This window comes from Motacilla alba, chromosome 6, assembly GCF_015832195.1.
Source record: "Motacilla alba alba isolate MOTALB_02 chromosome 6, Motacilla_alba_V1.0_pri, whole genome shotgun sequence".
Taxonomy (NCBI): domain Eukaryota; kingdom Metazoa; phylum Chordata; class Aves; order Passeriformes; family Motacillidae; genus Motacilla; species Motacilla alba.
This window is the reverse complement of record NC_052021.1, coordinates 9872401-9889352: the sequence shown is the minus strand read 5'-3', so window position 1 is coordinate 9889352 and position 16952 is coordinate 9872401. Positions and strand designations below refer to the sequence as shown.

Sequence of the window (16952 nt, the reverse complement as noted above, 5' to 3'; positions counted from 1 at the left end):
ACTGACTTGTGTAATTAGACTCAGCACTGATAAATTAAATGAGATTTAGACATGGAAATTGTTAGGATACCTAAAGAAAAGCAGTCAACAAGTCAATAATAATCATTCTAATATAGGTCTGTTAAATCCAAGGGGACTGGGGTAGTAGCCTGCTTTCATGGAAGAAATAATATTGGAATGAGCAAAGTTTGCACCACAGGCTTTGTTACACTCCACAAAAACTACCAGCAATGTAACACATCTGGGAGATTTGCTTGAGAGCAAAGGTGGAATACAGTGGCAGGCAACCAAAAATACCTGACAGGCCTCAGGAGGGCAGTTCAAATATCTGTGTCCCCAGTCTAGAAGGGCTGTGCAGCTTTATGTTGACAAGCATTACAATGAGCCATCCATTTTCAGAACTATCATGCTAGGAAGATTTACAGCACATTTACAAGATCTAGCACTAATTTTTTTGCAAGAACATACAATGGATCACTATTAAAACACAGGTTTATATAATTCATTTGCCATGCTAGGAGGCAGGACTGTCACCTTCTTTGTCATCAAGACATGTAGGTGAGTGAAAGGCAAACATAACAATGGATTTATGTGGTGCAATGTAATTTTACTCTGCTTAAACCAAATATCTGTATAGCCTAACAAATATCATACCCTCCTGAATTCTACTTCAAAATCGAAGAGCATATCCATCAAGGCAATTACCTACATCAAAAAGAGCTGTAAATTGAATACCAGAGATCAAAAAAACTCAGCAAGATGGTTTCACAACAGCCCTGAAGCTCTAATCAGTTCTCCTGGGCATCACAGCCTTTAAGCACAAATTTCAGGAAAACTGCAAAAAATCCACCATCTTCAACCAACACCCCTGATTGCAAATGCACCCCTGAAATCTAAACTTCACCATGTAGTCAGGAGAGCTGAGCAAGCTCTGGAGGCATCTGGAGTGAATTCACTCTGCCTGAGACCTCAATCAACAGGGAGCCAGGTCAGCACGGTGTGGGGCCTGAGCTGGGGGAAGCTCATATCCCCTGTGCTCATATCCCTTTCTGCTCCCATTTTGCAGTAGGATTATCAGGATGAAGAAAGTTGCATATCAAAGAAGCAACTATCATGCTAGTGGCACCTTGTTAAGGCAATGAGCTGGAGGTTGAACAAGCTGCAGGCTGCAGGTACTCCAGAGCCACTGTACACCCAGGCTCCAGCCCTCAAACATCTCCAGAAGGACAGTAAGGTGATTCCTGTGAGTGCTCACCACTGAGCAACTCATGTCCTTGTATGTTTAAGGCCCCAAATCAGTAATTTCTGTTTGTCTTTAATCAAGCTGTGCCAGTGTGCATATTAATTTAAGCCTCAGTTACAAAAAGGAAATATGTTAATATAGAGAACAGTCATTGCCAGAAAAATACACTGGCCAGTTTCTAAAAAAAATGGGTGAGGGGAAGATCTACAAGCTGCAGAAATTATTGGTTCATACTTTTCCTCTAATTATCAACTCAATGAGTGCCCCTTTGTTTTTCAGGTCACTCCCCAATTACATGTTTCCTTTGTTCCACAACATTTAATTCTTTTCCAGTGTTGCAAAATTAACTGGACAGGTTTCTTAATCTTGTGTCTACAAAGAACTTGTTGTAATTGCCATGAATGCTTTCATTTTGCTGCTGTCTGAAATACGATTTGCAGGGGAAGGGGGAGTGCGGGCTGATGCTAGTCCCATCATTAATAACATTCCTGCAGGGATTGTAGTGGTGGGAGTAAAAACCCCAAAGCTTTTATATAATAACAGCATGTGTTTGCACGTGAGCTACTCCTTTAAGAAGCCTTGGGCTACTGGAAGTAGAGAGATCCAGAGAAAAGGCAACCCCACAGCTATAACAGAGGGCAGAGGTTAAATCTTTTGGCGTATTTACCATAAGAATGGTCACTGCACACCCTCTCCCTGAAGGCTTCACTGAAATAGAAGTGTTTGCCATTGGCACTGCCCTGCTGGTAGAAGGTAAGTTTGGTGTGGGACCTCAGCAGCAATAAGATTTTTTTCCTCCTATTATTTTTGTAAGGGGGGGGGAGGAAAATTGAAGTGAACAGCAGCATTTGTGGTATGCTGACCCTGGTTACTGTGGCTACATCACCAGTACTTCTGGTGAGTAAATCAGAAGAGCTGCAAGCTCTTTGCTGTGAAGATCTGCACTCACACATAGCTGTGGCAGTGAAGTACTTGCTACTCAGCTCTCTTCTCAGAATTTGGGATGTAATATTTTGTTGTTGACTTTTAAAGGCAATTTTATCTTCCTTTGGGGAAAGAAGTTGAAATGACTGATAATCTCTCAATTAAATTGGGCTGCTTGTTTTGTGGGTTGTGATGGCTGTCTTACAATCAAACATGATTGCTCCAAAAAAACCTGTAAACTGTTATCATGCATCCAGACTGCATTGGTAGCACTGCAATTAATGGCTGCTGGGTAAAAGTAACAAACCATATCAATTTAATTTAGCCAATGTGATCTTTTCTTAAGGCATATTCCACTTATCGAGAGACTGCAACAAAACTGTGAATTTATATCTACCTAGCAGCTAGCAAAGGCTCATAGCTAGGAAAATGGTGGTGGCAGTCCCAGGGCCTGGGATCCCATTCCTGCATAGTGCTGATCAGAGGGGGACGTGGGAATTGTGGGGCCCAACAGCAGAGGAGGAGAAGCTGTGAGCACCCTCAGAGTGGGATAAATGCTCGTTAGCTCACCCCAAGAACATGGAGCTCACCTTTGCCTTGCACCTGAGCTCGTATCTGGCTGTAAAGGAAAGCTGGAGATGCTGTCAGACACTCCTCCCTGGAAGAGAGGGGAAAAAGCTTCTACCTCTTGCCCAGGGGCAGGCTGCTGCCTAAACAGGGCTAAGCGTGGCCGACAGTCCCTGAGCCATGTGCACCGCCTGGCAGGACCTGCGCTCCCATCCTGAGGGCTGGAAAGCAGCAGGAGGACAGGGACAGTGCTGGGGGCTGGCCGAGCCCCAGAGCTGGCTCCTGCTGGGGACCTGCTTGTGGCACCACAGCCCTGCCTGCCCTGACCTGTGCTGGGGGCTGCAGCCTGTGGAAGTTCCAGCAAAGAGCCCCGTGGCAACCTTCAGTTAAAACTAGGTGTAGTCTAATACATTTATGGTTTACTAAACATAAGTATTTTCCATAGGGTTTTAGGCAGAATGTGCCCAGTGGATTGGCAGTAAAACTTTGTTATTGCCATCTGGGTTAGAAGACCAAGCTAAACACTCAAGGATTAATTCACTTTCTGAAACACTCTGAGACAAAGGCGATGAAGACTTCTCCTTTTCTTATGGCAGCTTCTAAGTGCAGTTTGCAAAGAAAGGTTGTGGTGATGAGTTGCATTCACTTTATTAAGTGAATATATTTGCTGATCTAAAAATGAAAATTCAACGCTTTTAAAAAAAATTAGTAAGTTCTCTATTTGTGCACTCATGCTGATCTTCAAGACAGCAGAATCTGGTAAAGCCTGAGGCTTCCAAAAAGAGGGAAAAGATAGAAAAAAATCTGATATAGTAATAACTCTTCAGCTCTACTCTAAATATGCTCAGAACACATCTCTCCTAAAGGCTTCTCTGCATTTGAGAGAGTTGACAGCACTTTTACCCTGTGGGTGGGAGGTAATCTGGCAGGGAGGAAATAAAAACAGCAGATCTCAAATGACTCCAAATATTTCTCCTGGAAATATTTTGTTATATGTTGTGCAATGATAGACACACATCAGCTGTTACTATGGTTATGCCATCAGCCATTAATGCAATTAAGGTAGAAGCAGGATTTCTGGCTAGAAAAAAATCATCCATCTTATGTAACTGCAGAATTAAGACAAGAAGCATAAGTAACTACACTACTTTACAGAATTAGGGGATATGGATTTTTTCTGTGCTACAGCATTTCTTTTTCCAAGAAGAACACAAAGACATAGTGCCTCTCATCTAACTGAGACTTAGAGACTGGATGTTGAGTCAGATCCTCATGAGAGCTAAAATAATTCAGGTCGCCTTGAAAAGGGCATTAAAGGACAAAGCTTGAGTTTAAACCGGTGAAGGATGGGCTTCAGAGTGGCACAGCTCTGTGCTGGGTGAATAGCTTGGTTGCTTGGATCCCTCCCTAAGGAACAACATAAACTTATTTTTTTAAATCTATCAGTGACTGCTTTTCATAATTAGATTATTCCTTTCCATGTATAGTCTGTTGACGAGGGACAGTAATAAGATTGAGCTGGTGTAATTCAAGCACTGTGTAGGCTACCCTGAGACAGAAGCCCAAAGAGACACAGGCTGACTGAAACATGGCTGGGGTATTTCTGTGCTTAAACAACAAAGAATGTTACAATGGGCATTAAATACAAACAATTTTTCTATCAAAGTCAGGCCTGGACATGTGTACACCAGCAGCATATCCTGGCTGCCAGCTCTCTTGAAACTGCCTCCTCTGCATCTCACTTGCTCTGAACCCTGAACCATGTGCCCCTGCACGGAGCCTGACAATCCAGTTTCTCTTATTATAACAAAAGGCAGAATTACAAATAAGATCAAACTGCTTCTGCTCCACATGACTGAAGAAGTCTGAAGCACTGGCTTGAGCAGTCACCTATGACTTCTCTTCTGAAAGCCTTTGCAACTTGCGTGCAGACTGACCACTACAGATCTATTCCCTGCATAAGATTCCACTGTAATTACTGTTCTCTCATCAAAGAAAACAGCAGTATCATTGTAGTTATTTTCAATTTCCAGTTGAATCACACCAAACAATTCTGTCTTTCAGCCCTGCTTGGTTTCTGTCTGAATGGCTTGACAATTATTTCTTTCCGAAAAATCAAAGAGCTGCGAACGCCCAGCAATCTGCTGGTTCTCAGCATCGCCCTGGCCGACTGCGGGATTTGCATCAACGCCTTCATCGCTGCCTTCTCCAGCTTCCTCAGGTATGGCACAAAGGCTTTCCTAAAGCATGCTCGGGAGAACCACATGAAAATTAACAGCCTAACTTCTAAGAGAGGTCTAACTAAGTAAATGGCTCTCTTTCTACCATAAGTCATAGCCAAACTTCTCACTGCCTCAATCCAAAACAACACCACCAAACCCTACATGGTTCTACCAGGCAAGTAGAAAAGCAGATTTGATTGCATACCATCATTGACAGATTATAAGACTGACTAGAGAAGACATTTAGCCAGACAGCTTTACCAGTGGTTATAGAAGCTACTTGAATATCAAAATATCACTTCACTAAACCTCTAGATTGACCCTAAATTTGTCTGCAAGTCTTTATCTGTTTGTTGTGTTGCACTGACTTGCACGCAGTGGCAAATTGCCTCCTCACAAAGGAGGCAAATCTTGAAGATCTGGATAATTGGATGAAACGTAGATTTCAAATTTAAAAAACTCAACTTTTCAATACACAGATGCAGGGTTACATTTTCTTCTCAGTATTAGGAGTACAAATAGCTGTTGTACTGTAAGAGACACCACAGCAGGAGTAATGCTGGCAAATGCCTAAAAGCCAGCACAGTAACATTTTTCACAGTGTTTCTCAGACAGATTCTCAGGACGAGCACAGGCTATCATTTTACCCTCTCTGTTAATGCAATTTCTGAACATGTCTTCACCTTTCTCTATCATTTTCTTAACATATTCCTTGTTTGTTGACAGATACTGGCCTTATGGCTCTGATGGCTGTCAAATCCATGGATTCCATGGCTTCCTGACAGCCCTGGCCAGCATTAGCTCCAGTGCTGCTGTCGCCTGGGACCGATACCATCACTACTGTACAAGTAAGGGCTGCAGTTTACCTCACCACCTTACCCTGCTGGAAAAGACAGCTGGCTCAGGTTTCTGAGAATCAAAGCAAGCACATACTTATTACTTGTGTATCTTATGTATAAGTTTGTTTTTCTTACACACAAGATACAGCAAATATAAATAATTTTTCTCCAAAGGACCTCTTCCCATACAGGGGAAATTTTCAACCACCTTCAGGAGATATTTCCTTGTCAGATCACATCCAATTTGTGATCCTCTCGCCGTGCTTTCTTTAAATCCATAAGTAAACTTTAAAACAAAATCCCAAATAAAATCCAGTTCCTCATATTGAAGAAAAATCTATTCATCTTGGGCTTTTATCCAACACCTTGCTGTGTGCCAAAGAGATCATCATGTCCATGCAGAGTTTACTAATGATAGGTAAATTTGGTGTGAGCAGAGAGCTGCCTCTGCAGAGATGGTGGCTGGAACAGAGCCCGTGCAGAGGCATGACTGGGCAGACAGAGCTCAGCAGCCCCTTTGTGCAACACACAGGCATTTTGGGGTGCAAGAGATTTTTTATCCACAGAGCCTCCACATGAGTCCAGCAGCAAATGGCAAAACACACCGAAAGAACACAGGGAATATGGTCAGTCTGATGATCCCAAGTTTTTTGTTCTGCAATTTTTGCAGGAATCCAGCTCAGGCAAAGAAATTTATTTTTTCATGCCTGGAAAAAGGCCCCAGATAATGCAGGCTGTGAGCTAAATCCATACTACACCCCTGGACACTGAAATGCTTTTGGAGCTGGAAGAGGAGCATCTGTATTTTACAAGAGAGAGCCTGAAAATAAGCATCTCTGGGAAAGACATTTTACTCTCTGCCACATTGACTTTAATGCTTTTGTGTCATGCACTCCTCCAGTCAAGAATATACACTACATTAAGAGGACAGAAAGACCCTAAGGGCACAAGCTTCTTTACTTTGCTCAAATTGTTACTTACTGATGGCCAAACATGGCTCCTAAAGCAAACATTTTGAACAACAAAACTAAAAACCCAGAAGGTGCTCATGCCCTGCAGTTATTCCAGCAAAACCAGCTCCTTCTAATGCAATTCTTCACCTGCTGATTGCAAGGAAGATTAAGTCATATTTCATAGATGTGCTACACCAAGCCCACAGGCTATACTGTGTTCTCAATCCATACATTAAACTCCTGTTGACACTGGTGCGAGCTGCATGCCTGTACAGAGGGTACAAAATACCTTTACCTAAAATACAAAGCTATCAGCCTTTTATCTTCATTCCCCAGGATCTGGTACTCCTTCCAAGCTCAATTGCATCATCCCCAGATTTTTGTTACATCCTAACAGTTTCCCAAGAAAACCTTCGTTGCGGCATTCCTCAGCTTGGCACTTGGTTATTCACTTATTTCTGGGAAGAAAGAGCTGATGAGAATGTAAGAGATTACTATGATGATAGGATAACTCAGGACTTTACAACCATTCTGAATTCTAATATCACAAATTTGTTCACCAACATTCTGAAAATTGACCAGGTTTTTAGATTTGGAAGTGAGCACAGCCCTAAGTGACAAAGCACTACCTTTAAAGTGTATTGATAACTAGACAAGTCACTCAGCAGAAATCAGGTTGATATTGCTTGGCATATGGAAGAAAATAGTATTATCACCCCACGTGACAGAGAAGGTCAGGATATTTTACTCTCCCCTCTCTTTTTTTTTTGACTTCTAGGCAAGCACACTGGGCAACTCTCTTTTCATCCCCTAAGTGTGGCTCTGGAGTCTATGAGATGCTACTTTCTCAGCAAAGAGGAGAGAACTAGAGAGATAACTTAAAAGTATGCAATAAGAGGAGAGAAAGCAGGGGAGTCTGAATGGTATCAATGTCAATCCCTGGCAATATGGGAAAAAATATTTTAAAATTTGATCATTAGGGGGGAAAGGAGAAAGCAGGAGTAGTTATATGTTCGTGCCTGACAGTGAAGAAGAAAAGGGCAGATTCTGAGGAAGCTGTCTCTCAGCAGCCAGGTATTCAGGACAGAAGGTGATAGTTTAGATCAAGGTAGACACTGTCAGCTCCTCTCTGGCCATTCACACTGCCATTAGAAGTTTGGGAAGAGGGGAAGGATCCTGGTCAGTTCATAAGCACAGCATAAAGTTATAGATTTAAAAGGAAAGAAAAAAAATACAAATTTTAAACTTGTGTTTAAGAATTAGAGGGAAACAGAAAATCTGAAGTGATTTATAACAACACTTCTCTCAATATTATAAAAGAGAAGACAACCAAAACCAGCAGGGATTTCACAGCAGCATTCAATTTCTAAAAGTAGAATTACAGTGACTTTTATCTAATCCTTAATAACCAAGGTAACCTGGGTTGTTATATCAGTATTCGAAGATTACCAAACTACCATTTGCTAAAATTGCAGCTGTCAGCTCTGTCAAATTAGGAGTAAATCCCAAACTCCTGTCACACTGACTGCATTCCCTTCATCTAGCTTTGCACCTGTATCAGTTTTCCCTGACAGAATGTTGATGTTTTTACACCTCTTGTGTTTTTCACTGAAGCAGGAGGTAATCACCAAGACAGTCTAAGATGATGGTGAACCACAGCAAAATAAAAAAAACCACAAAAAACAATGGAGTAAAAAAATCCCTTAATTAGGTTATTTTAAAGAGCTTTTATAATGGAATGCACAAAACAAGCTATTACACATTACAGCTTTCTCATTCCTACAAAAATTGAATACTTGTGAGCACCAGTGACTGGTGCTTTTTGCACTGCAGATGAAGTCGGTGCTAACACCTATTTCATTTATGACTGAGATCTATTTTTCCTTGTCAGATTTTTCAGATATTCCTGTCTTTGATAAACTTAGCTGATTTTAAATGATGCATGCCATTAAGTTTGGTACAAACCATATACTGTCCTGATATATGTATGATAATATTATACAGCTATTATAACTTAACCATTTGCAAGAATGAGAAAAAAGGACTATTTTTCCCCTCCATCATAGAAAATCCTCTTGACCTTTTATTTCAGACACTCCTTTTGAACAGCAGTCTGAAATCTAGCTGAAAGGTAGCCCAGTGTCAGAGATGTATTTTTCAGTCTGTGAAAATCAGCTAAATGTTTGAATAAATCATAAACCTTACAAAAATGCATTCATAAATGTTTCCAAGAACTAAACCCCAAGATATAGTTATGATTATATCACTAAAAACTGTCTTTCATTATCAAAAGGATTAAGGTTCCATGCTCTATCTAGAACTTGCTAAAAGTTCATCTTTTGGCACCACAATTTTAGTAATCTTTGAATGATGAGGGAGCAGTCTTTCTGTTCCAAAGCAATTAGAGAAATCGTTTAAAATTCCCTGCATTACTATTTCACTGTGTGGAAAAGAGAGGCTTCCCTTTTGCTTTTCAAAGAGAGAAAAGCAAGGCACAAGAGTGATTTGATTTAATAAGACCAGACTGCCAGCATGGGGCCCTAATTAAGAATTATATCTGTAAGCATATGCTGAACCCCATATACATGCTTTTAATTGAATTAGGACCTACACGGTTATTACATCAAATTTTATCAGGCCAAGAAAAGGCATTTAAGGTAAAGCAATGGTCTGCTGTGCACAAAAGCAACTGAACTGCTCCCAACTTGTGCTCTTGCTTTCAGCCTTCCCAGTGGAGGACAAGTGAGGTCAGCACAATTCTTTCACCGTTCTTCTACTGAAATTGTTTTTTTCTGAGTAAAGCTAAAATAATCTCAAGCTTGTTTAATTTTACATTCGTACGTATTTAGCTACTTCTGAAGTGTGTGTAAATATTTCTGAAGGGTCAACCAGCAGCTGATTTCACCAGGTCTAAAAATAAATGCACCTCATCCCCAGTCCTTCACCTCTCAGGGACAGATCAGAATTTGGCCTGAATCTTCCTGCCTGCTGTCATGATGCTGCTGTATAAGGGCAGACAAAAAGATTGCTTCCCAACCTCAGTGAAAATTACATCATTAATTGTCCCTAATGGGAGATTGGACTAGAAAGGAGTGCTGGGGAAAGTCACTGTTCTCCTTGCTGGTGCTGCTGGCGTCATGGGTTGCTCAGCGTGGGCATGATGACAGACACTGGCCTCAGTAACAAAATTATCCTGAGCTTTGTACATGCAAGCAGTGAGGCTAGCACAACATCCTGCAGCAGCAAGGAAGCCTGCCTGCCTTCTCCATGAAGAAACACTTCCTCTGTCTTCTCAAGTCTCCAATCTTCCATTACATTCCTATAGTATTTGATGGAATGAGATAGGCACAAGGGAACACTTTATTATTAAATTATTAAAAAGTTACTAATGCTGAGCTTCACATTTCCTGTTATAGGCTAAGTGATGATCTTAAGGGCAAAATTACTTGTCCAGTAGTATTTTTAGAACAAGCTCTCTTCACAGGTTGTATAAATATATTCACATATATATGTTGATGACCAGTAATTTTAGAACAAGGTGTATGAGATATATATACACACATGCCATGCACTCCTGGCCTGGAAGGAAGGAAGGAAGAGGGCAGGGGCTGGGGAGTGTGTGCAGAGTCACAATTCTGACCTGACCAACACTCTACAATGGGACTCAGTTTCTTCAAACACTGTTTAATGCATCACCCTGTTCATTGTACTCGCTGCCTCATCTGTGTCTTTAAACACATTCCCAAAACACAAGAATATAATGTTTGTAACAGCAGCTGTATCTCCAGTGTGGTACAAAGCTGAGCAGCAATGCAGCATTTGTCTAAGTAAAACACACAAAAGGGAAGTACAGTTTGCTGTTTCCTAAAAGCTTCCTTCATATTTTATGGAAGACTGATTCCTCCAGACTCAGGTCAGCTTCAGGAGACAAAGCATGAGCTGCTTGTTTCTGCCTGAGGCCCAAGGGCCTGACAGCTGTTTCCAGTGGTTTTGTTCAAGGCATGGAGACCCCCTTTCTTCTTCCCACAGGGAGCAGGCTGCAGTGGAGCACAGCTGCCTCCATGATGGTGTTTGCATGGCTGTTTGCTGCCTTCTGGGCCGTGATGCCCTTACTGGGCTGGGGAGAATACGACTATGAACCCCTCCGAACCTGCTGCACCCTGGACTACAGCAAAGGGGACAGGTGAGGGCCAGGGCCAGCTCCCACAGGAGCAGAGTGGAGGCTGCCATCCCCCAGGATGGCCTTGGTGGCACACAAACGCTCCCAGCTGTGCCCACCACTGTTCCTGGGGCAATTGTCCCCCCCCAGCAGCTGGGACAAGGCAGGCACCAGGCCAGGCTGCCTGGATTTGCATGGTGGCACACGGAACGGCTAAAGTCAGCTTCCTCTGTAGGACAGCCTGGTGCTCAGCTTTCTGCCACTCCCTCACTCATCTATACACTGCATCTTTTCTGGGTTTAGGGCTTGAAACTCTTTCAGAATGCTTTTGGCTTTATGCAGGCCAGCACAGATGTCTGAGTAGTGGTGTTTGGGTATAGAATACAAATACCTGTTGTGATTTTCTACAAGACTATCCGTCCCACACACAGCAGCATGGCACAACTTCACTGGCCTCCAGCAAATGCTGGACCTGAAGCACATTGACAGAAGTGGTTTTAGCAATTTTAAAATTACAATTTGGTAAATACTTACAGCAAGTTTACATAGATGCACTAGACTTGAATTAACACCCTCTTTTTTTCTTCCCTCCTCACCTTTCCCAGAAACTATGTCACATTCCTTTTTGCTCTGTCCACTTTCAATTTCATGATCCCAGGCTTCATCATGCTGACAGCCTATCAGTCCATACACCAAAAGTTCAGGAAAACTGGGCACTTTAAGGTAAGAAAGCTCCCTGAACCCCTGCAGTCACTGTGACAAAATAGGGCTGCATTCAGTAGAGACGAAGTCCTTGAAAAAAAAAATTTTTCACAGACTTTGACTCAGCTCCTTCTGTCCTAACTCCCCAGTGCTACTTGAGTAGGAGGATAGCGCAACACAGGATGGGGCCATTCAGAAAGCTCATGGAAACACCATCCTTGGAAATGTCAGCATTTTACCAGATGGCCACATTTGCCCCAGCCTAGTGCTGTAAACATTTCCTCATCAAAGAGGAAGTTGGACCAGTGATCCTGATTTCCTTCCATCAACACTGGTCCAACTCTCCTCAAAAAAAAAAAAAAAAAAAAACACAGAGCATACAGAATATTTGCCAATAGCATATCAGTGTTTACCCAGGGAAATTTATCTCAGGAAGGATTGTTGTTTGCTGCTTTGCTACAGGCCTTTGGCTTATGGCTGAGGAAGTCAGACAGAACTACAGCTATGCAAGGAAACACACAAGCACCCCATGCGGGGAGAAGGGCCTTCCCGTACACATTGTGTTAACACTTGGCTGAGGAAATTCAGAAATCTTTATGAGCTGGAAACAAAGGAATTGCTCCAGTGTGGCAGGTTTATGGGAATCTAATGTGGTTATTATATGAGTTGTTTGCTGAGGTGCAGGCTGTACAGTCTGGGGCACTATGCATGGCTGGTGGGCACAGCCCAACCCCTGCACTCAGTAAAGACAGTCAGATCTCAAGAGAAATGTTATATTGACAGAGACAGTCAGGCAGACTTGTTTGTAGCTGACTGGAATAAATACTTGCGCCCTCTGTATATTTTTCAACAAATCTCAGTGTTCATTATTATGTCTATTACTTTTCTCCAGTGAGTTTGTATGCACTAGCATGTCATTTCTTTCTCACGTTTCTCTGTAGCTGTGCAGACAAGTTACAGTGCAGAAAATTTAAGGATGAAATTATCACTTCCTTAGTCATTAATATTTATAAGATACTTGGGAACACCATGGATAGGCCCTAGCATAAAGGACAGAGAAATCCTCCTACCGAAACACAGCTACTGCATCTGTACCAGCGTAGCAGTGGCTTCACACAGTTTGTCTGCAACACCATCTAGGAAGTTAGCAAAATATCATTCCTTTTAATCTGATTTTAAATTTTCACTTAAATTTTCACTTACTTTTCAATTGCTTCTATTTCACTTACATTTTCAATTGCTCTCTCCCCTCAGGAGAAGATACTGGCCGTGGCTTCTATATCTAGCACACACAGATTTATCTGACCTACCATAAGGTGTTTTGCCACCTCTGTCACACCCCACCCACGCCCAGGATCAGGGCTTTGGTGCTACTGCACTGTTCTGTCCCATGTCCTGTTGGCTGATCCTCTCCTGCTACTGAACACAAACCACAGGACTGTGGGACCTCTCCTGTGGGATTTGTCGCAGTGTGTGATTGTGAAACATAAACCTATTGCTCTTGTTTTCCAGTTTAATACTGGTTTGCCACTGAAGACACTGGTCATTTGCTGGGGTCCCTATTGCCTCCTGTGCTCCTACGCAGCAGTGGAAAATGTGATGTTCATTCCACCAAAATACCGCATGGTATGTCGGTGCCACCCCAGACCCCAAAGTGACATTCTCCTCACACCCCCCTCTCTGTCTCTGTGGAACACTGCCAGTTTACTCACTACTGGGTTTACTGATAAAAACATAGATAAGAAGCAGTCCTTTTCCTCAAAGCATCCTGTTCAGCTACCATTTTTAGTGAAAACAGGCAAGCACAGTGATAGAACAGCCATTGCATTACTGCTTTGATCAAGCAAAAATTTTGGAAGCCGGGGGTATTTTTCTTCAGCAGTTAGTTAGGGGTGTGTAACATGTACTGAACCTGTACTGTTCTGTGCCATGTAGGAGCTTTTTGTGTCCTTCCCAGACTTCCCAGAGTGGGGTACCAGCTCAGAATTTTCAGTTTTAAAGAGACTGGTTGTCTCATTCATATTTCTAATACTCCCTCTCCTCAAAGAAGTTGTAATTGATCACTCCTAAGGTTCTGCTGCCTGCTTTTTCTCATTTCTTCTATAAGTCTTGGCTCCAAAGTCCCTGCTGGGACTCAGTAATATCACATCAAACCTTTGAACCTTCATTCCATGCCCCAAAATCACCCCAGTTTCAGGTCACCAAATGCACTACTGTGTTCAGTGTCCCACATTAAATGTGTTAGCAACATCAGCCTGTTTATCCATCCAAAGGTGTCCATGGCACACCTTTCACTCCTCCTAAGTGTTCGTATTTACACTCAACTGAATTATCCCTGTTTCAGGCAATGCCAACCTAAACTCTTTCTCCTGGAAGCTGTAATTTCCTGAGTAGGACTTCCCAGCAGCCAAGTTGCTTTTACTTCTCCCCTGTCTGGGAGTAGCAAGCTAATGCTTGGGCTTTTTTTTGATAAAGGGAAACTAAACATAAGCTGATATCAGCCCACTGGCTTCTCAGTATTTTCCTAGTAATAAATATTGTGTCTCGTGACAGATTCCTGCTCTTATTGCCAAGACTGTGCCAACGGTGGATGCCTTTGTATATGCCCTGGGAAATGAAAACTACAGAGGAGGAATATGGCAGTTCCTCACAGGACAGAAGATTGAGAAAGCAGAGGTTGATAACAAAACTAAATAACCCATTATGGTATTAAACAAAATTGCTGCATGTACATCACTGAAAGCAAAATTCAAGAGAAAACTGAGTGCATTCTCTGATATGTATGTGCAAAGGTGGTTCCACATTGGAAAGGCTGTGCATTGGCTACAAACAATGAAGTATGGAAAGGAAGCCCTCCAGATAACTGTCCAAACCATCATGAGCTGCTTGTCAAACAAGCTGCCTTAAACCTGTGTCGATTGTCATCAGTCTCATTTTATATGTCACTGTGAATAAACTATGTGCTGGAAAGCATTTTTTTTCTCCTGATAAAAGCTAACATAAAAGCTCAGCAAATTAACTGGAGCAGGATATTCATTTACCCAGTGAGGCCTCATCAGATCAATCTGTGCAGGTTGTCCATATGGTAATGTCTGGATTACTAGAAGATTAAACCAGTATCCAGTATTGACCACATGTCTGTATAAATAGCTTGTTCATCTGAACAACTCATTTTCAGTGCACTCAAAACACCCATTTCCAAATTTCCATCATGAATCTGACATCCTAGTTCCATAAAAACATTTTAGTGAGCATGTTTCCCCAGTAAGGAATATTGGCTTGGCTCCTATTCAAATGAGTTACTGCCTGACATTCAGCTTTGTCACACACTAAACTGCAACGGATTTTGCAGCTGCTGCTTATCAGGACAATCAAAGGCTTATAGTCCCTCATAAAAAGCATTCATCTTTTTTGTTGAACATTGAGCAAAAACTAAAGGGAGGTGCGAGTCAGATTCTGTTCAAAAACGTCATAGGAATAAAAATTAACTTCACATCTTCAATTAAATTCCCCTATGTTCTACATAAGAGAGCAATCCCTGAATCAGTGGTGATTAAAGAGTCTGAGCAATTAAAAAGTCACTTTCATAATTATCAGAATTTGTATGTATTTTAAACTCTCATAAATGTCCATTTTAAATATTTGTATTTGCTCATGTTGCTCATATTGCCTATGGGATGAAAAACTGTCAGTTGATATTGCCTGTTATTACAAGATGTGTCTTGGAATTGCCCATTTGTAAAAAAATATGTGCACGACACAGATTAGGAGACATTTTGTGCACAAAAAAAAAAAAAAAAAAACAAACCTAATTGATACTTACAGAGATCATATGGTTCATTTCCAAGCACTGACAGTAAAAGGGTTTTTGAAACTAACCAAAGAAAAAGCTGATCCATCCTTTTGATGCCTTCCAACATACTAAAAGGGAAACCAGTTGTTTATGAGATACAAAAGGGTAAATGGTACAATCCTGCAAGCTAAACAATCAGTGGGTAGAAGGAGCATTCCTTTCATGTCTAGAAATGGGGAATAAATGTCATTTTGTCAGCAGTTAACCAGCAGGATCCCATTCAGAGATGTGCTTTGGGACTTCATGAGGTTCAATCTGGTCACAAACTACCTGACAGAGCACTGAATAATGCCATGAAAAAATTATGCAGAATAATAACATCAAATGCTGACAGCTAAGACTTACATCTTAGGTACACATAATATAAAGTGAGAAGATGACAAAATGTTTGCACTGATAAGTGCAAAATAATGTGTCTGGGCACAAAATTATCTCTAAGTATGTATCTACAGCGACAGGCTCTGAATGTGCAATTATCTCTTTATCAGGAAAGAGGCCTGGGTAGGTCTTGCAATCACCAGCTCCATTATCAGCAGGGTCACAATGACAAATCCCACCAGAATGCTAAAAAAGCGCTAAAAAAGCACTAAAAAAGGAGCTGGTGACAAAACAGGACACAGTCACACCATTTGAAAACCATTTATTCAGACTTAGTGAACAGGGTGCATAGTTTGGGTCATTCCAGCTCAGGGGGGATAAACTAGAAAAGGGCCACAGAGATGATCAAACACAGGGAGAAGCTTGAACACAGTAGGGAGGAAATGAAGGCAAAAGATGGCTCAGAAGAGGTGGCTGGTGAGGAGAACAGAGACAGCCTTATTGAACCAGGGATGCAGGGCATGAGAGATGTAATGACTGCTTGCTGCTCCCAGTAGCAGAAGAATGACGGGGCATACAGTAAAATTAGTTTGAGATGTGCATTTTCTGAAGTTCATGGTTTGAGGAGTGTTCTTCATGTCTGCCGACTGAAACACATTATGGCTTACATAAAAAGACTGTAATAACCTAATAAATAACAGCTAAAGACATTTGGTTGGGGACTGAGTCCCTTTGGCTTAGAGGAAATGCATCAGGAACTCAGCTCTTAGTCCATTTGCAGATTGACTTTTGACTTGCTCTTACTACAAACTTTCTAATGTGGGAGTAGAAAGCAGCAGAGCTGTTTCTTCATTCTGTTGGACAACTACAAATCTAAATATGCCTCTGCATAGGTTTGTGCATGCTTTTTCTTACTGATTACTGAGAGGTAGTGATGGGTAAAGCTGAATATCATGACGTAGAGAGCATAACATTGGTAAATGATATTCAAGCCTTGAGACAAATGAGGCCTCTGTCCCACGCAGCAACAAAGCTGTACTCTAGAGCCCCACTGAAGAAATGCAAGGTAACAAAGTCTGAAACCTTTCAGATGGTGCAAGACTTCCAGATGGACTATGAAGAACACAGGGTGTGTTCATATGGCCCAGCACAGTGCTATTAGCCTGGGACTA

The 16952-nt window shown here is 41.8% G+C and overlaps 1 protein-coding gene across 1 annotated transcript; it reads left to right on the top strand.

Annotated features, from left to right (window-relative positions):
- The first annotated feature begins 1778 nt into the window (after positions 1-1778).
- RGR (retinal G protein coupled receptor) lies at positions 1779-15252 on the top strand. The gene is made up of 7 exons (XM_038141341.1): positions 1779-1996; positions 4799-4955; positions 5683-5804; positions 10778-10931; positions 11513-11630; positions 13122-13235; positions 14163-15252. The coding sequence occupies exons 1-7, from the start codon at positions 1918-1920 to the stop codon at positions 14304-14306; spliced, it is 888 nt and encodes a 295-aa protein (XP_037997269.1). The 5' UTR covers positions 1779-1917; the 3' UTR covers positions 14307-15252.
- Positions 15253-16952: the final 1700 nt, after the last annotated feature.

Bases quoted from the DNA above. Each gene is read 5' to 3' on its own strand.
- RGR (XM_038141341.1), top strand. From the start codon at position 1,918: ATGGTCACTGCACACCCTCTCCCTGAAGGCTTCACTGAAATAGAAGTG. The intron at 1,997-4,798 runs GTAAGTTTGGTG...TCTGTCTTTCAG, and splicing joins CACTGCCCTGCTGGTAGAAG to CCCTGCTTGGTTTCTGTCTG. The intron at 13,236-14,162 runs GTATGTCGGTGC...GTCTCGTGACAG, and splicing joins TTCCACCAAAATACCGCATG to ATTCCTGCTCTTATTGCCAA.